Consider the following 22,675-nt stretch of genomic DNA (forward strand, 5'->3'; position numbering starts at 1 on the left):
ACCAGACTTTTTTAATTCTTTGTTAATACTAACTTTCCTCACCTGAGTTCAAAAGCAGGGCAGCCACTACCAAAATGCTACATATTACTACTCTGTTCCTGAAACAGATTAAGTCCTTTACCAGTGTCACACACAGCCACCATCCTGCAACCATACTGTAACTGAGCCCAGGCCCTTCAGGCTGAACAACCCATTCTCTACTATTAAAGAAGCAGTCAGATTCTCCCCCCATAGTTGCTGCAACTTCTTATTTTCTGGCAACACGGTACAGCTTGGATTTTTTTATGTATTTTGCTTTCAGTGATCTACCGTATATCCATGTGTCAAAAGGCTTTAAATTCAAGCAGAATAAGGCAGAATAAAAATACCAGACAAGAAACATTCATATTGCTCAGCCAGAATTTATCCTGAAGGATAAATAGGAACAAGTGAAGGATAAATAGTAAATTTATCCTATTTTTTTTAATTTTCAAGACAGGACTTTGTCTACTATAAGTGCACAGCTATGCAATTACCAGTAGTTCTCTGCACTACTGATGGGAGCATTCATCTTCTCTCAAGAACACGACTCTTTTTTGCTTTCAGTGAGACAAAAGCAAGAGAGATTCTGTAGAGCTCGAGAAATCAAGCCTAATTCTTTCCTCTTATAAACTTGCCTTACACAGACATAACATCCACAGCTCCTCTGGTGTTACTGTTAAATTTACTCCTTGAAATGCAAAGAACCAAGTCTAGTCACTTCAGATGAAGAAATAACTCCTTTTGTGCACCCAATACATGCCAATAAATGGATTTTTAAATGAGATAAAAACTGCCCTTGTGCCACTTGTCCTCAGAAAGCACAAAGGAAAAAAGACTGGGAAAAAGAGAAGAAAACAGGGAAGATCATGAGAATGTAGTTCTGCACTACCACTTAAATATATGATTGTCATATGTTTTTGGGCAGACCCACTGTGGAAGAAAGGAGGGTCAGGAAATGCATACCTTCAGACAGAGTACAGCTAAGGATGTCATCTGGCTGTCTCTAATGGGGATGTCACAGGAGCACAAGCAACCAGGAACAGAATGATGAAGCAAGTCACTCTGCTGGCCCTGGGCTGGAAAATGAAGTGGCAAAGAAAAAGAATTATGAACCAAGAATTCACAGGTGTCATGTCATAGAGTCAGAGATCAGTAATGTTCTTAACATCTTTTGTATCTATATAGCTAGAACCCAGGTTTCAGTCAATTGCTTCCTCTTCTGTACTATTGCCAGACAAGCTTTAACAATGGACATATACTTCCTGTTTTCTGAAGAAGACCAACAAAGGTTACAAACATGCTTTAATAACCACTTCTGAAAAGACTGCCTTGGCACATCACCAGCAGTGTAGCTGGGCTCCCAGCACACATGTCCCCCCCCCCAGCAGGACTACAGTTCAGAGCTAACCAGGAAGATTTATGGTCACAGATACTCCTGTTAACCAAAGGTCAGAACAATGTATTTCTGGTTACAGACTTTTATTCTAAATGTTTTGCACAGTACTAATAAACAATGCGATGAGTCTTCACTCGCTTTCATATAACATTACAAGGCCATTTTTACTTAGATGCCAACAGAAGAAGGATTATATGCAGGTCTTAAGCACCAGGGAACCCAAGCCTACCTCAGTACTCAGGTAGGCTACCAGAATCCTACCTTTTGACTGTAGGGTTCAGGAAAGTCTCATATAACTGTCAAGAATTAAAGTGGGCTTTTAATAAATTTTATAAAAACTAAAAAACAATTCCATTACATGAACTCTATTGAAAGTATTTTTTTATTTTTTAAAAATCAAAATTCATTTACACCACAAACCAGTTCACAATATTGCTAAAAGATAGTGACAGTTTACAATAGACTAAAAAGATACAACAAACAAAGGCAAAACTAAAATATTTGTAAAACTGTAATAGGGCAAACACAAAAGGTCGGCATCATACAGTCAAACAAAAAGTACCCTAACAATCAATTCAAAGACAAACAATTTAAGACAGCACTTCAAATACACGAAAGCGGTTTTTTTAGGAGCTGTCAATTTCTCAGCATATAGCCCCTGCATTCAATAAAGCTGGCACAGCTGATACCACCTGTAGTTCTCCCCCACCTTTTTATTTTTCTGAACACACCCAGTTGATATCCTTGTATTAAATTAATGAGCAGATAAAAACTTTACAGGTATTTTAAGCCACCTTGTTCCTGTTAAGCAAAATAAAATAGCAACAAAGTGATGAGACATGCTTGCTCCCAGCACAATTAAACTGGTATTGTCAGCTCATAGCAACTTCCACCATAACTGAACATTAACAGACTTCCACAATTAAAAATTAGAAAGGATATTTTCCTTCCATTGCTCTCCAAAGACCAGTTCAGGGAGCTTATCCAAAACAGAACAAGCATACTGTATCAATAATGTAATACAGCTGTGTCTTACACCTCATCTCAATTTGTCCATAGTCCTTCCACCAGGAAGCATAGCCATACTTTCACAGAAAGCTCGTGCTCCAGATTATTTTCTGGGCTTTTGCCTAAAACTTTACAGTGAAGAGAAGAAACTGGTGAAAAACATTTACTGTATTCATTGGGGAATAAAGTTAGAGGGGTTATTTTTTTTCCCAACTACAAATAAAATTGTATTTTGTGAAAAAACCCAAACAAACAAACAAAAAACCAAAACCAACCCAGAAGTTCTAAGCCGGTGTCATCAAAAAAACAGGGTTACTGACATCAAACACATGTATGGAAAACACATCTCTAATGACTTTTGCCGTTGATATAAACAGAATCAAAATGAGGTATCTTTCTTACTTTCTAGCTATTATGTCAAAGAAGGATTATACTTGTGTTACCTATTGTACCATCATACTGATCCAGTTTCTGAACACTGAGGCTGTGTACAGAACAGCCTGCAAAGATAATTGGAGCCCACAACCACAATTTCTTGTTTAAGCAGACATTTGGGTATTAAGCAAATTGCTGTTTACAATTAAATATGCTCAGTTTGCAGTGTGTGGATTAAAGTAGCTCTTTAATTACATGTGTAGATTAATTAGGACAGCTGTCAGCTCTTCCATGGTGCCAAAGGCCCTTGGCCTGTCTTTTCAAACACTACTGTTTAAACAACACGCATTTGGTAAAACAGGAATTGTATTAAAACTATCCTTTCCCATGCAATTGTATTTATTCACATCACTAACGAGTACATAATATTCTCCTCTTCTCAGTGATGCTCTATTACTGCCACTGCCTATGTCCTGTCAGAGCCACAGGTAACACTCCCTTAATGGAAGGATGACTGACTGCCTGTTCCATTGTTTTACGCAGGCACTTATTTGATCTCGCTTCTGCAGTGTTTATGTCCTCTTCAGTACTACATTTAGCTCTGGAGTCCTCAGTACAGCAAAGACAGGTACCTGTTGGAGTGGGTCCAGAGGAGGACACAAAAACAATCAGAGGGCTGGAACACCTCTCCTGTGAGGAAATGCTGAGAGACTTGGGGTTATTCAGTCTGGAGAAGACTCTGGGGAGAACTTACTGCGATCTTTCAGTAATTAAAAGGGGCCTATAAGAAAGACAGGAGAGACTTTTTAGCAGAGCCTGTTGTGATAGGACAAGAGGTGGTGGTTTTAAACTAAAACAGGGGAGGTTTGGGCTGGACACGAGGAAAAGACTTTTTTACAATGAGGGTGGTAAAATCTTGGCACAGATTGCCCAGAGAGGTGGTGGATGCACCATCCCTGGAGACATTCAAGGCCAGGCTGGATGTGGTTCTGGGCATTGCAAGGGCATTGGACTAGCTGACCTCGGAAGGTCTCTTACAACCCAAACTATTCTACAATATGCTTGCCATATGATATATAGTGGCTGGTTTTCCATCTCTTTCCTTCTAAGATAGACTAACAGAAGAGACAGATAGACAGTCAGAAGCCTACAAGTAACTGTCTGCCTCAAGCACACATATGTAAAGCCAAAGTCTCAATTCATGTAAATCAGCAGTAAATTCACCAGGGTAAACATCAGTTACTTTGGAATCTATTCAGCAATTGTGAGCTAACACACTCTCATCAAATTCTGCTTTCAGTGACATTTGTGCTTTGGAAATGTTTTACAGGGTGGTCCATCAGAACCATGCTTTTGACAGTCACACCATGAAAATGGGGAGACCTGCTAAAAGCAGAAAAATAGAACAGAGTAAACTCTGCTAAGATCATCATCAATGTCAGGCTGTAAATTTGTCAAAGCTGGCTCAGCTGCCACCATGTGTCAGTTCATGCCTCCCTACCTTCTCCCAACCCTAAGAAACAAAGCAGCAAAGAAGCAGTAAGGAAAAAATATTCATCAGCACGAGAAATGCAACAGAGAGGGGAATAACACATCCAGAAGAAATAAGATTTTCAGAAGCGACTACTGATTTCATTTCATTTGATCATTTCTAAAGTATCCCTCGCTGAATACCTAATCAGCCAAGATTTCAGGAAGTGCTGGACAGCAAAATATAAAAATGGCACCCTGGAAAAGTCCTGAAGTTAAGCATCTAGCAATAGCGAAGGTTCATTTAATCATTTTTTTCATACATACCACTACCATTAACTGCCTGCTTGATCCAGTCAACAAAAACACCAACATTTGTGTATACTCCTGGGTAGCTCATCCTTCCACATCCCAAACCCCAGCTAGTGATTCCATGAAGGGTGTAAAATCCCGAGTTATCTTCTGAAGGACAAACTAATGGGCCACCAGAATCACCCTGCACAAGGATAAAAGAATCTTCTTATAAGCTGTCATCACTCCCTATGTTTCTAAATTATCAGTTCTGCTACAAGGGGTCCCAGCTGCTCATGTGTTTGGGGATTTCTGTTCTTAAAAGGCAGAGAAAGAAGTAACTCTTGTTCAAGGGAAGCATCTCGTTTTGTAATAAGAGTAATTAAAATCCTACTACTAAGGAGTCACTTACTGTAAAGCACCTACAGCCTGTTTGCAAAACTGCAAGAAAATAGTTTTAACATTCCCCTTTTCAGAACCCACCTGGCCATACTCTAGGTGTCAGAAAGCAAAGGTGAAGCATGCAACTTACAGTGCATGAGTCCTTGCCATCTCCCAGTGGGAATCCAGCACAGATCATCCTCTGGGTCACTTTACTAGGAAGATTTACGTAATAGCTCTGACATGTGTCAAGCACCAGGATGGGGACTTCCAGCTGATGCAGTTTTTTCCCCTTTTCTCTGTCTTGAAGTAAAAGACATCTCAGAAACCAGCAGAGGCAGGAATTCATGATTCTAGAAAGAAGCTTTACTCTTCCCATTTTCAAGTGGTCTCATCTAAATTATCCAATTTCTTTCCTCCAACCCATTTCCCTGCATGTCTAGCTGAGCTTACACAAGTGAAAACTTTTTTAACACGTCTGCTCTCCAGAACCTAGTGTATAGACGGAATGAATGTTACAACACAGAACATAGTAGTTAAAGCACAGCTACAGTATTCTCAACTTGGAAACAGCAAAGACTGCATACCTTCATCATGTGCACCCCATCCTGTGACAACACACATGCTGGAGGGCTGCACCACCTCTTCGTTGGTAGGGAGGCACACCGGGCGCACGTAGCGGCTGAACTCTAAGGGCTCAGCCAATTGCAGTAAGGCAATATCAGAGTCCATAGTGGTCCTGTTAAAGCTTGGATGTATAATATACTGCTTTACCAATCTTTCCTAGGAAAGCAAGGACATGGACATTTTCTGAATGACCTGGGAATTCGAGTCAAACTAATTTTGATGTTATAAATATTCAGGCCATATGCAAGACACCTTGCGAGGAGTACACACTTAGAAGCACCTACTGAAATCACTAGCTTTCTTATATCAGCAAGTCAAGATTGTGTCTCTTGGACATGGCTCCGGGAACATGCCAGAAACTCCATCCAGCAAGTGCAGGAAGAGGGTCTTGGAAAAACATTTGTCCAGTCTGAGCAAAATGGAAACTTGTGCTCCAATTATTTCTGTCTTGGCAGTAGTCACCAGGGAATAGAGAGACAATACACTCCTCACTCACACATCCTCCAGGATACCGAGTGTTGGAGTTCATTACTGGTGAAGACACAGACCTGTGCTGATACAATTTCTCTGTCAGTCACACAAAAGCTGTTGTGCAAATGCAGGCTATTAGAATTCTGGATCATGCACAGTTTGGGAGAGGCATTTACATTAAAGACTATCTTGCAAGATTGATTTCTATTTTATTATTAAGTAGAACTTATAGTACCTGTCTGTATTCTTGCTCTGTAAGATCATGAAGTCCCGTTACCACCATCCATAAGTCTCTGTACAGTTCCCTTAAAAAAAGAGAAGTACATTCCTAGACTGATATAACAGCATTCCTGAAACCTGCACATCTTGAAACCTCCCCCACCCAAAAAGATACTAGGACCCTACATATTCTGGTCCCAACAACTCCTGAGGCATTCTCCCATACAAATCTATGGAAATCTTCCCACTGACTTCTAGGGAGCATGAAATAGTCTCATGATGAGGCACAGCAGGAACTCTTTAACACAGTGAACTGAGAGAAAAGTCATGTTATAAGGACTGGGGGTGCCTGATGGAGAATACAAGGCCTGCATGGTCCATATCACCCAGGGACAGTGCTGGTCCCTACCTTCTTAATGAAAAAGGTGTGACCTCTAAAACATTACTGCCTATCAAATGACACAAAGAAATGCAATAGAAACATTTCATTTAACTCTGGTTTCTTAGCCAAAGCCTCTCACTGCCCGAAAACCTGTCATGACTCCCTGATGAAATTAGCTGTGTAGATCATTAAGCCGTGTAGATCATTAAACCATGTACACAAATTCTGATGTGATGGCAACATGCAATAGAGAAATCCTCCTTAATACGGCTCTAAAACCAGCACCTTCAGCACAGCACAACAATGCTCCTGATATAAAATTTTTCAAACTAATATTTAGAAACTTAAAAGCCAAAGTCCAAAATTCAAACCAGCACTTGCATTTCAGGTCCCCAGTTTTGTGGGGGTGGGGAAGAGAATCAAAGAAATTGAGAATATAGATGTCTGAGCATCTTTGACATCTGGGACTTTTGAAAGCTTATTCGCATTTTCAAGTAATTGCAACTTTACTTGAAAACCAGCCAGAACACCAAATTATCAGCAATCCTGGGAGGATTTTTTTAAACACATTTTAATGACCCAATGTACATGAACTTTAAATTAACATAATTGTAATTAATTTGAACTTCCAAATAGGTGGTGTCCAGCCGAAGAGATGAATAAAGAAGTTGCACTTAGAAAGTATTTTAAAGAACCTGAAAGTCACATATACTATCCCTTTATCCCCTCTCAATAAAGACAGAAAAATTTCCATGTAATTTCATTTAACAGACTGATAGGTTCTTAATGACGGAATGGCATCAACACTATGCACAAAAGCCTCCTGTATGTCCTCCAAAATCAACACAGATACACTAGTTTTAAAATTTCTTGATAGGCTGATTCTGCCTGGATGAAAACATGATCTATAAATGACCCAAACACAAAGGAGTTCCCTAAGAGGAAGTGGTAGATCACAATGGAATTAGTATCCTGTTATCTTTCCTGAAAACAGAACTGAATGAAAACCAAACCTAGGCTAGTTAGCTCCTTAGTAGCCACTACAATCCTAGTACTTGTGTGTGGAGCAAAGGAATCCAGTGCCAGCGTGAGCTGTAAAGAGGCGGTGACCGAAACTATGTCAGCCACCCTGGGCAGAACCACCATGCTGCAGAGATGCACCATGCAATTACATACATTTCCAGGGAAGGGTTCATCCCAGAGTACTTACTTGGAATTAAAGCAGTGAGCAGCTGTGACAACCCATTCTTTGGCAAGAACTGCTCCTCCACAGATATGCTCATCTGAAATTTGTACGCTGACCTGCCAAGGCCATGAGTATGGTACAGCTTCTTCACCTCCAATTATCCTACTGAAGATGAACCTGGGCTGATTTGAAGGCATTCCACAAATATCACCTGAAACAGAAAGCTCTGATGTTTCAAGAAGTCTTTAAAAGTTAAGATTTGGACAAGCAAAGAATAGTCTATTTACAAGCTACCCCACAGCTTCTAAAGCTTCCTCCCTCCCTTTTCTTGCCAAATCTTTCACCTTCCCTCAATACAATGGAGCCAAATGTTTAGAAATAGCATTAGGAGATAATCTTAGCAACAACAGCTTCACCAAAATGAAATCAACTGCTTAACTGCAAAAGTTTTAGCAATGAATATGGACTCACCCTGTTTTCCATTAAGTACCGAAGGGGAAATGGGAAGTTTTAAAATGCTGGTTATTATTTTCAACTACTCTGTACACTTTGCAAAGCAAGTAGGTGTAAACTGACATACAAGCTGAAATAATGCCACTGCATTACCCTAAAGGACTTAAAAAGATAAATGAAACAAGAAAACAGGTTCTGCTATTCTAAAGCCAGAGCATAGAAGTGTTACCATTCCATCCATCAAATACTTGGAGAAAACACCATTTAAATTATAGTTTAGAAGTTAATCCTTATTCCCATGAAGAATAGGACTGGAAATTCAGATTGGCTTACCTGTTGTAACTTGTATTTCTTCAGTTGTTTCCTTATCTTGAAATTCTTCTTCACTAGTTAAAGTATCTAAATCTAGCAAATGAAAATAGAAAATGTGTTACCAGGCTGCCTTGTGTGATATTTTGATTACAAAATCACTTTTATTTCCTTTATTATGATTTTTATAAAAGGAATAGATTTCTACAGTAGGGATCTGTGCTATTACATCTTCATATGATAGTGTATGCCATTTAAAATACACCAGAATTCTCTTACACAAAATAAAACACTCAGGTTTTAGGTAGATTCATTGTTCCTCTTCACCCACTCAATAGGCCCTTTGTTTAATGCCTCAATAGGTTCACAATACAGGTTTTTCACTGAAACAATTTGTTAGATTAGAATCTCCTAGAGCAAAATAATTCTGAATAGTCATTTTCACCAAAGAGCCTTTTGTGCTGTGCCAAAGAGGCAGTTTCCCAAGTTACTTCTATTACCTGTTACATGAACAAAAGAGATTGTAGCTCTGAATCCTCCAAAGGTCTCTGTTTCATCAGAGTGAAAGACAACCAGCATCACAGCAGAGGAGCTTAGAACAGGTGCTGGTAGATCAAATCCACAAGACTTAGCTGAAGATGAAAAAGGAAAGGATCATTGCAGTTTAATGTGTATTTTTTCATCCTTCTCTCTTTCAAGAGTAGGTACACATGTTCTAACAGAGTATTTCCAGCTCACACAAGAAGATTAAAAAAAAAATAACTGTGGACAAGAGAGGAGCAAAGACAAGTGGACTAAGGCTGAAGGACTGTTCTATTATCCCTGACAGTCTGTCCTTGTTCACTAATTAGTCTCGTAAGAACAAGGAGACTCTTGCATTTTGTGAGAGCTTATTATAGCACTCACCCTCACAGGTTGCCCTTACATACTGAACACACTGGAAACCTGATTTCCCCTTGTTAATGTTTCAGCACTAGCACTAATCTAAGCACCAGTATTTAGCAAGTGCTGAAATTAGTTGACTGGGACAGGTCTTCCTCTCATTTAGTGTAAACCAGGGGAATCTCCAGCAAGGTAGCAAGAATTACATGAATGCTCATCTAAAGAACTAGACTCTGGAAAGGAGACATCTTGGGTGCTTTCTGTGTCTGATCATTACTATAAAAACCAATTATTGTGTTATGCCCTCTTCTTCATTTACATGATTTCAGAAGTGCATTTCATATAGAGCTCGAACACACACACACAAACACAAAACTGTTCTGTTCAATGTGCTTTTGCCGCTGTAAGTGGAACAGATGCAGCAGTATCTGAAAGTATTCTTTTCAAGCTACTGAAACCAGTACCTGAAACATCACACCTGAGACTCTAGAGGCAAACTTTATTTTACACTGTAAAACATAGCTAGTGAAAGGCCTAGAAACAAAAAAATTGTCATGCCCAAAACATGTTAAAAATCAAAAGTCACACCAAGTTCCTCTTCTTTCCCCACATCTTCATACAGAGTTACAGCATCATAAGAGCAATCTTCACTCTCTTCCACTTCAAAAGACTGGTATGTCAGCTTTAAATAAACAGAAAATTAAAAAACAAACAAACAAAAAACAATTAAAAAGTGAACCTTGTTGTTAAATTCACACAGAAAGAAAGAAAAACAACCCACCAAAACAAACCAAAGATCTATAATAAGGTCTTTAATATTGTCAATGATTCCTTTAGGGTTTGATTTCTGTGGTATTCCAGCCTCTCACAGGTGATACATCACATATTACATTTGCTAGAAGAACCTGTCATGATAAAATTTTAAGCCAGAAATTCTATTTTACTGTAATCTAAAGGAGAAATTAAAACTTATCTGGCTTCTGGGATGGAAAGAAATTTCTCTAACTGCACCCAGGAGCATTATTCAAGCTTATGCTGTTTGATCTTGCTGTTCCTTAGCTAAACAATTTCTTGTTTACTTAATGGTGCTTACTTCCATTCCATAGACACAAGAAAGGCTCATATTATACCTTGACTACATGGCTCTCTGGTGCACAAACAATCCATTGACAATTGGCCATGTTGCTGTAGTGCTCTGGATAGTGCATACTTTGTAACACCCCTTCTTCAAAAAGGACAGCTAAGGACTCACAGCCGGAATCTGGAAATCCAGGAAAACAAAAATGGAGGCACTCTGATTTCCTATTAAATCATTTACACACAAAAAAAAAAGTAAATGAAAAAAATAATAATCCTGTAGTGCTTTCACACAGCTGAGAAACGGAACAGGACAAGGGCAGCAAGCAGATCCTTGCGTTGGAAAGAGCTGCAAAGAAAATTTGGAATTTTAATTCTCTAATAAGGCAGAACAACAATTTAACGCAATTAACAATTTAACAATTTAAGAATAACTATAGCATTCCCCTGTGGCTACAGGCAGTACACTGCAGGCACAGGTCCTTCTGTGGGGTTAGGACATGGGCATGACAGAACATCTGCCAACTTTCCTTGGCTGGGAAGTTGAGACATAAAAGGACACGTCTTCCTCATGGGCTATGCAGTGGCAAGGCCCCTCGGAGGGGATTCCTCCCTACGCTCTTCAAAGGAAAGAAACTATCTGGAAAAGCTGCAGAAACAGGAACATCAGGTGCCTGTAGCTGGATCGTTCAGTCAGCAGCTGGCTCTTGGGCCTGCTCCCTGATGATGAACCACTCTGCACAGCAAAACTGAAAGCAGTCCTCCATGATGTATCTCATAGCATTAGCTGCCTCCCTCAGGGCTCCTTCATGAAAGCAGGCTTGGGACTAGCAAAGCAACTTTCACCTGCAAATTCTGCAAATTAGACATTTGATTATCTTTTAATTGAGCTTTAAAACATTCTGGTATTAGGGAAGGAAATGAGATCTTGCATAAAGTGGATGCAGGAGAGGCAAAGCTAAAGGAAGGCTTCTCTCAACAGCATCTATCATATCTCCTTCTGGCATCCCAGTTTCTGCACTATGTCACACAGCAGCCTAACCCCACTTCACTTGTCTATAACATCATCCACACAGAAATATCAAAGGGGCTCCCTCTGATTAGGCCTTCTCCTGAAAATTTTTTTCAGGTCACCACCCAAGAGTGCAGACACATATATTACCAGACTTAGACTTACCAGGAAGAATATCTGGTGTAATAGCTTTGTAGGTCATGGAAAAACCAGTTCCATAATCCTTGTTGTCAGAAATGAATTTCAGCCTTACACTACTGGAGCCAATCAAAATAGGTAACGGAAGATCTCCTCCACAGAACTTCCCTGAAATATAGTGTTAGAGCACAATAACTGCTTCAAGTCTTTAGTCGCTTGAGAAAACTTGAATGCACCATTTTTAATTACAGCTTAAAATATATATAGCTAAAAAAATCCCTTAGCTATAAAAATTTTGGGATGAAATCACCTACTCGTTCCTCTACATTCCCTATTAATTTATTAGCCCAAATGAATGCACACTATTAAAAATCCTTGACAATAGAATGTTGTGCGCTGAGACAGTTCCCTACAAGGCATCTTCTATTCTTTTCTCCTCCCATGCTCTTTTATTTTAAGTCATATGTCACAATGCATTCAGCATGAAAGTGGAAGTAAGACATAATCAAACACAATGTCCTCATCGAGTGTACTTGCTGTTAGAATGAAAGACTACACTGACAGAATATGTCAAAGAAGAAGGGGATGGCAACTCACCAACAAGTCTGTTGTCTTTTGAATAGACTGATAAAGAATCATAGTCACAAAACGTTTCTGGCTCTATATCAAAGTGGGAAAAACGAAGCAATATGTAGTTCCCTTCTGGCACAAATAGAGTCCATACACACAATCTGGAACAACAAATTAGTTCACATTTACAAACCTGCAACAAAAACCCCAACTACACTGATACAGGGAACAGTTTCTGGGGAAAGACTGTGTTTTGTCTACTTACTGGTGGTTTTGATAGAACTGCTCAGGACTGCCAGGAAAACGTAAATCTCCTTCACTGTCAGGAAGTTTGCCATCCTGAATGCTACAAAATGCTGCATTGTAGAGTTAAAACAAAATAGAAGGGATAAGGTCTGACACATAAACAAGCATCTGTTCCATCAAAAGTCTCAAACATCTAGAGAATACTGCATGACTCAAGACTGCTCAGCTGTACCCTGTTTCTGCTGTCAGACTGATGTTGGGTCCTCTGTCTTCTCTTTCTTTTTTGGAATTATGATAAGTCAGTTTTAAACCCCATAATTTGGGAGCAGAAATGAAGTACCGCCAATGCGCTGTCATTTGTTATGGTAAAAATGCTTTTCACCTCGAATAAATTATTTGTTAAATGAGTATTTCAGCATAAACATTTTTCAGGGAGGAAAAATGCACGCCTCAGGACATATTCATTGCAGCCATGTTACAGCAGGAGAATTTTGCAACAGTACAATGTGGTATTAGAGATACTCGAGTAGATGAAGCAGTGCAAGTACTTCTAGAAACACACTTACAAAAATTATCCCCTGTTGCCTTCTTTCTCCTAGCAAGGTAAGTGAGGCAAACAAGGCATTTATACATAGTTGTTAATATGACAATGATTTAACAACTCATGTACTTACAAGATTATCTTACCTGTAGAAGAAAGACTTACCTTAGTAGAAAGACCACTAAACAAACTTCAAAGATGCAAACAGCACTTAAATACCCAATTCTCACTGGCCACTGCAAGTCTATCCAAACTGATCATGTACCCAAGCCTGTTCATCATCTGAGAAATCTCACTCTAGATTACTAAAATTAAATTTTTAAGATCTAGTTCGCTAGAGTTATTTCTAGTGTCTTGCATTTGTGAACTTGTACTTAGAAGAAAAGTGTACAACAAGAACATAAAGATGGCAGGATCAAAGTAAGGCTTTGGTTTTAAAATACATTACATTTAGGGTTGGATTTCATGTTTTGTTGGAGTTTTTTTATTCCGAGAAATACACAGCAGACAAGCAGATTCATCATAGACTGTGCAAAAGTTCTAGTAATTTAGCTCAAACTTTCTATTTAGATCTATATTTTTATACGGAATGAACACCACTAACTAGGTTTCATACACTGCTTGAGGTTCTGCCCTATATTCTTCCCATTCATTTTATTTGCATTTCAATAAAAATACAGCTTTATATATGTAGCTAGCTGAGGAGAATTCCTTTTTAAGCCACCAGTACATAAGTACTACTCTACATAAGTAATTTTATTTTTTTTTCATTTTACACAACCATGATGGAAATAAATAGATCTTTAAAGTATACATTTAAAAGTGCTTTGATGATTCAAACTTCTTCACATTTCTTCTTTCATAGATTATGTACTTGACTACTTCTGGGGGTCTTTTAATGCTCCAACACAGATAGAAGATACTGAAAACATACTGTACTCACCTGGGGAGCTTTTCATTTTCAGATCTAATAAAGGAGGGATAGGGAAGGGGGTGGAAAAAAGAAGAATAAATAACTGCAGTTCCACATTCACAACATAGGTTTTATTTTTATCTGTGTGAAATGGTAATTTTATACAGCTAGAACTGAGGCAAATTCAAATGCTTCTTGGGGACACAGTGACTACAATAAAGTAGGCTCAGAATTAAAACACAATTCAGGCAAGTTCAGGCAATGCTGACTGACAATTCTGGAGTAGCCACTTCTAGAATTGATCATACATTGACAGGCCACTGCTCAGTCTGAGCAACTGACCTTTTAATGAAAATAGCCCGAAATGGAGGAAAATATGCATTTAGTTTCTTAATACTCTCAGTGAAGTTCATCTCTGGATAGACTGTCATTTATATCTCCATCTCTGTAAGTTTGGAAGTGAGGGATAATTTTCATGCTTTTCCCCTGCACAGAGGGCATATATGTTGCCTTTTGGGCAAAGTAAGCAAAAGCACTCTGGAGAGCATGACTTTTCCCTATGTTGCCAGGTATGGAATTTTCAACACTTTCAACTTTCAGTGGTGAATTTCCACCTAAAAACAAAGCTAACTCACTAGCTGGATAAAAGGACCATTCTTAAAGTTAAAAAAAAAAAATATATATATATATACACTTATACATACACACACACAGTCCAAGTAGGAAGCAAAGTGTAAGAGAAGCAAGCATTTGCAATGCTCTCAATTTGGTTATGGCAACTACCAATTAGTACCACATGCTTAAAGGCATTGTGAAAAGGTGTAGTGCTTTGCCAGGAGAAATAGGAAAGATCTAAGCGCTGTATCTTGAAAAGCATAAAATTAAATGAAATACTATGAGACAGAAGAGCTGTCACAAGCATGGGACACATTACTGTGGAGATTTAATACCCGCACTCATGTTCTCTTGAATCCAGAAAAGCACAGTGCTGAGGTCTGTGAATATTCCTGGAGACCCTCTATTATAATGTTTCTTCTTGTTATTACTCGCCCAGCCACGAGCACATCCCATGCCCCAGGAGATCACACCAGCGAGCGTCCAGGTGCCATGCTTACGCCTACACAGAAGAGGGCCTCCCGAGTCTCCCTGTAAGAAAACAAGTAAAAGTCCGCAACCCACAAGTATGCGAATGCCACTGAGCAAGCCTTAAAGAGTTTATTGGGGTCTCTTTTGTACCCAAATACTGGGATACATTTCAATACTGGGAACCTGTCAAACATTTCATACAATAATTAAAATGGAATCATGTAATTGAGTGCACTGGCCCATACAGAACCTCTGAAATTCACAGATCAAAATATATTCATTCCAAATATCACAGTTTACAGTGTGTATATTCACTTAGGCACACAGAGCCTTCAGCTTCTGAGGAAAAACTTGTAAGTACACAAGACCCTCTGTTCAGCTGACCTGGCAGGCATCTTTTCCTCCATCTGGAAATCCAGCACACATTATAGTGTCACTTTGGATAGGTTTATTTAAAGTTGATAATGCTCTTGAACACTCCTTTCTGTTCAGGATTGGTAGATTGACTTCATATAAGACCTGAGGGAGTACTCCATCTGAAAAACAAACAAAAAAATTGTTAATAAGAAATGCTGAAAGGCGAACGTAATGTCACAGCTAATACACAATAAAAATTAACTTGGAAACTTGCTCCAAGACATATGGTCACAAGCATGTTTTGATAAACGTCCAGTTTTGTGTACATAAGCAGTTTTACTTTGATAAATCTCAAAATGTTTCAAAATTGAAATGCAGGTCTATATATTGTAATGATCGATTTTGAGGTAATTCACAGGTAGGCATGGAAGCTAGCAGAGATTCCATTTTGAGATTACAATTCTTACGACCAGTTGATGGTTTCTTCTGGTCTGTCTATGACCTACAAGATCAAGCTCTTTGCTTCAGAAATAAAGACACTGAGAAGCCCGAATGTCAAAGGACAATTGGAGTCACTTACTCTCATTTAAACGGCCCCAGCCACAAGCAGTGCAGATATATCCCGCTTCAAACTTTTCACCTGGATCAGGAAGACATGCTGGCAAAACTGATGAACCTGCCACACATGGACATGAATTTTATTGATAAGCATTTGAAAGAACAACAACAAAAAGCCTGCTTTCTCAGATCAGGGTTCTTTTTTCTTTTTTTTTTTTTTTTAAACTAAAAGTAGTATTATTTTTCTGGCATCTGAAAAAATAATCTGCATTTGACAATTTATCTGTGCCTCCACTTCTGTGTTCTGGAATGGAAAAAGAAAGCCATGAGCACCACAAACTTAGGCCCAGGCCTTGCCATTCAGCTTAAATTTATCTGCTATTAGAGCAACCTAATGAAGCGAGCTGGAGTCTTTGGAAGAGCAAAGTTTGGGGTGGACTCTCCTGTGCACCTCGATGTTATGTAAAAATTGTGTGTAATAACCTTCCAGAAAACCTCACCGTACGGCAAAGTTAGTGTACAGCTGAGAAATGGCTGGCTCACAGGACAGGAAACAGAGAGGCAATGGCTACACTCCCCTCCCCTTCCCCTTTAACCCCAGATGGACCACTCTGCCACTACTGAAGATAATTCCATGCTCCTTTCCATAGCCTGCAGGAAGAGAAAGGACAAACAGCAGAGCGGGTGTTAGTAAGGTACAGACAGTACTGTCGTACACTCCAAGCTCTGGTCTGCTTTGACTAGCATTACTGCTCACCAGAGGCAGAAATCTCTACCTACACCTTACATATAAAACAAAAACACCTATTCAAATTTTAATCTCCTGCACACAAAGCACAATACCTTTTTCCTCAAAGGAGTATTAAGTCTGAATATGACCATTTAATTCAACTGATAAATTTCTCTGACTTACCTCTGGTATTTTAAAATACTTCTGTTGCAAATTACTCTGGAAATGGTATAACCTGACAGCTGTGAAATGGGTTTAAACTGAGTTTCGAGACTTTTCACAGCTTCTGGGAGAAGAAAAGGCTTTGCATCTCCCCACTGCAAAAGATCAGAGATAACTATAGCCTTACTGAAGTTGAAGGCTCCATCCAGCTTCAGAAGGGCAATGTCATAATTCATAGGCCTTCTGGGGTCAAAATTTGGATGCTTAATGACATATTTAACTGGGAGTGTCTGCTCGCTATTCTCCCTGATCCTCAAATCATGCTCTCCTGCAGTGACATCCAAATACTGGAGGATATTCCTATAGAACAGAAAAACAAAAATTCAGCTACAGAATCTTGAAAGGAAAAAATATCGGTGTTTTTAAACAGAGAAGATCTTACTAATAATATCCAATACCTTTCATCTTCAGATGTTAGAACACTTAATACATACAGTCAGCAAGAGCTGAGTATGCCATGCAGTAGAAATCAAGAAATTAAAAGGAATGAGAAGAAAAATCATTTAGCTACACTCCTGACTGTGCTTTGGTGGTCCATTGAGGAACCAGGCCCTCTTACTTTAAAATGTTAAAAAATGTTCAGTCACACTGCTTTTTGCAGGACAGAAGATTTGGACATTAAAAAAAATACAGAGAAAATAAGACCACTTCTCAAGCATTTTCAGTTCATACCTTAACAAACATAGTGAATTCTGCTTTAGTAGCAGATCAGATGTGCAGCAAGATAACACAAAAGCAATCATTATAGATTCTTTTATTCTGCTTCAAATTTATTCCCCAGACTTGAAGAATCACTTTTGGGTCAGGAGGCTTTATGCTGATTTAAATACTGCCTGTCCTTCTGTAGTTAACAAAAGCTCTGCAGATTTTGGCTAATTCGACCAAGATACACACACAATGCCAGATACAGACTGAATTTATAACTGCAGGTGATCTATTAGTATGAAGATTCATTATCAACTATATGGGAATTAGAACCTCAGTGAAGCCACCACAGCATCAGAATTGAAACCTTCAACAGAACGTTCACAGACATCTTGGGTTTGTTTATTTGTTTTTTATCAGCGCTAAGGCTGAAATCATCAGCATGCAAGAGATCAGTACTATATCCATTCACCATTTAATTGCATGTGCACATACTCTGCCAGTTTTTACTGCTAAAAGAAAAAAATTGGTCACCTGGTAATTATACTTGGGTACAGATTTTTACCTACACTTCCAAAATCAGTCTCCACCAACCCCTGTAAGTTCATTTTACTCTTAATTTCTGAGATATTCAAAGGTATTGTTATTTCTCCCTTTCCATTAAAACATGGAAAATACTGGTTAAACCAAAAGGGTATAGCCTATAAGTAATCACCATAAAAAGATGCTCCAGTACACTTTTAAAATCTATGCTTTTCTGCTCCTGCAGCCTGTTACTGAAATATCACATTCATACCTGTCTAAGACGCAGTGAGCTGCCGTGACCACCCACTGAGCAGAAACAATGGTACCTCCACAGAAATGCTTCTGCCTCCGTTTCAAGGAAACCTGCATCATATAAAGAGGCATGTCAAATAAAGGAAAATCTTTTTATCTGCTCTGATTGCATGTGAGGAAGAAAGGAGAGACTAAATGCAGGCACTCTCTGAAGATTCTCATAGCTAAAGTACACACTGCATTTCAAGCAAACACACTTCCACAGCATTCTTACAGTCCTCGAATCTAAGAGTTCCTAATTCTTGCTCTTCTTCCCTCAGCTGTGACTTGGTGCCTGGTTAGGTGCTTTATTTTTGAATAGTTTCACTCGTGCCTCTTTAAAATACTCACAGCTGCTCTTTCAGAAATAATGCTAAACAGAATAAAAGATTATAAGCTGTCAGGGAGCAAGACAGGTTTCATGTCCTCTTCGCCTGCTTCACTGCTTTTCATAAAAGCAGGGTGGAGCTCAACAATACACCACAAGTGTCAGTAAGAACAAAGTATTCTTGTTTTCCTCTTTTGTACTTTCTATGAAAAGTCAGGACTTAGTTCTGAAGATAAAAACACATTTGCTTGCGCAAACCTGCCATGGATGCGAGCCTTGTTTCACCTGGTTTCCCCCAACAATCCGAGTGAAAAGGTTAAGGTAACTCCACGGTTTTGTCTCTTGAAATTTCTGCCCACATTTAGGATCTGAGGAGTGAAAGGGGAAAAATAAGGAAGGATTCAGTCTGGGTTTAAGTTTTTCTACTCTTTTGGTAATAGAATTGGAAGGCATGGTCTGGCACAGAAGTTAGGGCAGTCTCTCTGCCATGACAGCAACCACATCTTATAGTTCCTAATACAAACTGCAAAAAATAAGGCTAAACTGGGCCAAGAAAAAGGCAATGTACTTTATTTTGTGGAAGTTCTCCAAATGGGCACTTTTTGGACCAATTGTACCACAGATACAAATTTTGCCTTCCATAAGTGAAGGTGTGTGTGTGTACACATATTTTAATATTCTCATTAAGTCCATGCTTACTTGAGCTTTCTGAATGTCAGCCTTCTCTTTAAAGCAAATTTTGAAATTATTTGGGGACTAAATCACAGTTTCACTATTGCTTTTAGAAATGCCTTCACACCCAGCACTTGTATTTAGAATGCTTTGGTTAGACAAACAGGGTCAAAACACACAACATACAGACTTGGATGACCAATGACAGTGGCTTAATTTCTTAGAACATCTATTACTGCGCCAAGTTTATTTCTTCTTAACTCATCATTATCAACTACGGTTAAGTAGAGCTGATAATATTTATGTGTTTGGTAAGGAGTATATTTCTAGAAACAAAAATCAGTAGTACCAATAATTGGGTAAGTACTGATTTGGTAGTATTGTCAGAAAAAGAAGCAAAGCAGCCCACCGTACCAGAGGGATTCTGTGTAGCGCATTTCCCAAGCTCAACAGTGGGCACAATTTATTTATTTTTTCCCTGTATGAAAACTCAGTGAATTCAAATGTATCTCAAACTCATTTTAGTACAAATTCTCTTCAATGCGAAACTGAGAAAAATTTAGCATCCATAAGCTTGGAATATTTTATTGTTGTTTTCTCGGACAAGTGGCCGCATTCAAAGGATAGATGACCAATAGTTGTATGCACTGCCTGGAAAACATGGAAACCTGCAAACTGTAAAATGCAGCTTACAACACCTAGAAAAAGGGTTTTGCAATTATCCTCAGGATTAGCATGGCTGATGGACGTGATTACAGAGTCGCAATAATGCTGACACAGTGCTACTTACCCTAGCTTTTAAAACAAGAGGGCTTTATACAGAAATGTTCTAGTTCAATTATCTGATTTTTTTGTTCTTCCCTAATTCTCACTGCACCCACCTATTTCCCATGTGCAAAGATACAGTGAAGAATGGGGAAAAATGCAACAGAGACAAAATTTTAAAAACTAGGATCTAGGTTTTACCGAAAGGAGTTTGGTGCTGGTGGGGGAATCAGATTCAGAAACTAAAACTTTTCCTTTTTAGTTTCAGCATTGAATAACATATGCAAGATTATTTAAAAGTTACAAGTTGATATTTATAGTAATATTATACCAAATTTATGTTATCTATATTTTGACAAACTCTAAAACATTCTGTGCTTTGGCATTTGTAAGCCAAAGAGATTCCCAACTGCTTTAGAGACTGCTTCAGGACAGATGTTATTCAATGAGAGATTTCTACGCAAACTGCACCACATCCACCTGCACGGCACAACACTGAACCCAGTGAATACAGTTCTATAGAATACTACGCTTTCTATTGATTACATGGGCAACTTGTTATGATGATTTAGATACCACACCTGTTTTGACAGTCAAAATAAGAGTTTTTACAGTGAAAACAATTTATTTGCAGCACTTTGGAAATTAGACTGTAAATTTCCTTTTTTACTACTGCATATTTAAAACAGAAGCAAACAGGCTATGCAAACAGCCAAATCTGATTTCCATACCAGTTTGTCATAAATCAGTAAATCTTCATAAAGGAAACCGGAATAATTGCAATCATTAACAGTTCCGGGAAAAAAAAAAGATATCAGACAATGGAAGAGAGGACTTGTTGTATTCTGTTTGCAGCCTATGTGTAACATGCTAAACCATGATCATCTTTACCTTGCTGCAAATCTAAGTGTATTTAATTTTATTTAATTATAAACTATATTTAATGTTATTTATTCTGAACCTGACAAAAGTTTCCTAAGAATTACTCATTAAAAAATAAATCTCAGACTTGGACTGGAATAAAAGTAAAGAATGAAAAACTAAACCAATTATTCTAATGCTACCTTGTGTCTAGGTCTACGAACTCTTCGAGTAAAAAACTTCAGAGGGTAAAATTAGTGTAACTTCTTTCCCATGCTTGTCACTGCCTAAGAACAAAATTTAGAAATCTGTTAAGCTAGATGTGAAATATTCATCCTACCTTTCTGAAGAGTGGATGGTGCAGCATGAAACTCAGGAATCCAAACTATCCCCATCAGGAGTAACTGCAGCTTACTGAGGACAATGTGCATCTTGGAGGGCTAAATGACTGAGTGAAAACAAGGAGAGGTTTTATAGGGGAAGAGAAACCCAAATACACCACTGCAGGAGAACAGCAACTAATTGAAGTACAAGTTACTCATTAATCCATCCATAAAGCACTTACCTGCACAAGTAAGTTTTCCAAATTTAATGGAGCATGATTCTTTTATATGCCATTACTGAAGTCTTTGCTGTAAAGTACTAGCTAAAGTCCTGCCTAGACTACTATTTCTTCAGACAAAATGAAGTTAACATTGCATTCTTTGCAGGCAACACTTACCCAGGCTGATGTACACATTGAACACACATGAACAGAATGGAAATTGTAGGGGCAAACAGCAATTGACATAGCTTCTGAAGGGGCAACACTTTAGATTTTCTGCACATTTTATATTTACCCAACTTTACAGATCTGAGAGACATGCCAAAAGTTGACCATTTTGTTGGCAGCATGCTCAGTGTTGTACATGACAAAGATAACTCTCTGTGCATCAAAGTGCCGCCCAGTGTTTGCATCCCAATTTTGAAAGGCAGCTAAGGAGAACAGGGTTCAGCTTTCTAAGTATTCCAGTATTGCTGCACCACCAGTTCCAAGTCACTATGATGACTAAACTCCACTTTTAATAGCAATTTAAGTGCAAGTCTCATAGAAAGCTATTCAAATCCTAAATAAGGAACTCATCAGCTGAATTAAAAGAGTTCACAAAATAGAAAACATAAGTTAAATTACCCTGCAAATTTGCCACTTGAAAGTTTCATCTTATCAGTTCTAGCAAGTATTGGCCTGGCTTGGAAATGACTGAACAAAATGGTAAATACAATTAAAATACTGTTATGAACTCTCTTAAATTTATTCGAAATAAGCACCGATACATTTGAGGCATCAAGAGAAACAAGAGATTTACTGTGGATAACAGAAGCCACAAGACTCACTTGCACCAGAAAGGGCAAGCAACATTTATACCTGGAAACAAAGAAATATTTACACAAGACAGGGAAAACCACCATTTGTTTGTGGCTTTTTTCCCTTGGCTTAAGTGGTTGAGATCCTCACCTTCCAGTCTTTGTAAAAAATAATTCAATATTTCCACCTTCAATATTCCCACAAAGCCCACAGTTTTCACGAAAAATGCAGCAAGCTTTGAAGCAGAAACACAGAGTAAACACCACATGCGTGTTAATTCAAATTTGAGTCCTGAACACTTACCAAACTAATCAATTTTTTT

The 22,675-nt window shown here is 38.5% G+C and overlaps 1 protein-coding gene across 1 annotated transcript; it reads right to left on the reverse strand.

The window, feature by feature from the left end:
- Positions 1 to 3,944: 3,944 nt before the first annotated feature.
- Positions 3,945 to 22,377, reverse strand: OVCH2 (ovochymase 2). Its single transcript, XM_061462883.1, has 20 exons — positions 21,349 to 22,377; positions 18,969 to 19,078; positions 18,363 to 18,454; positions 17,049 to 17,221; positions 15,992 to 16,087; positions 15,439 to 15,590; positions 14,919 to 15,114; positions 13,999 to 14,022; positions 12,534 to 12,624; positions 12,296 to 12,429; positions 11,726 to 11,866; positions 10,602 to 10,732; positions 10,060 to 10,153; positions 9,090 to 9,221; positions 8,614 to 8,685; positions 7,852 to 8,038; positions 6,276 to 6,345; positions 5,530 to 5,725; positions 5,094 to 5,245; positions 3,945 to 4,766 (listed from the first exon to the last, which is right to left on the reverse strand). Exons 1-20 carry the CDS (start codon positions 21,437 to 21,439, stop codon positions 4,575 to 4,577), a joined length of 2,526 nt encoding a protein of 841 aa, XP_061318867.1. The 5' UTR covers positions 21,440 to 22,377; the 3' UTR covers positions 3,945 to 4,574.
- Between the last annotated feature and the right edge of the window lie 298 nt (positions 22,378 to 22,675).

The sequence above is a fragment of the Pezoporus flaviventris genome, unplaced genomic scaffold, assembly GCF_033815535.1.
Source record: "Pezoporus flaviventris isolate CSIRO_AGI_PZ_B2104156 unplaced genomic scaffold, CSIRO_AGI_Pfla_v1 ptg000036l, whole genome shotgun sequence".
Taxonomy (NCBI): domain Eukaryota; kingdom Metazoa; phylum Chordata; class Aves; order Psittaciformes; family Psittacidae; genus Pezoporus; species Pezoporus flaviventris.

Coding starts and splice junctions, on each gene's coding strand:
- OVCH2 (XM_061462883.1), bottom strand. CDS start 21,439: ATGCACATTGTCCTCAGTAAGCTGCAGTTACTCCTGATGGGGATAGTT. Junction 9,222..10,059: donor GGGGAAAGAAGAGGAACTTG/GTGTGACTTTTG, acceptor TTTCATCTTCAG/CTAAGTCTTGTGGATTTGAT. Junction 8,686..9,089: donor CTCTTTTGTTCATGTAACAG/GTAATAGAAGTA, acceptor TTCATTTGCTAG/ATTTAGATACTTTAACTAGT.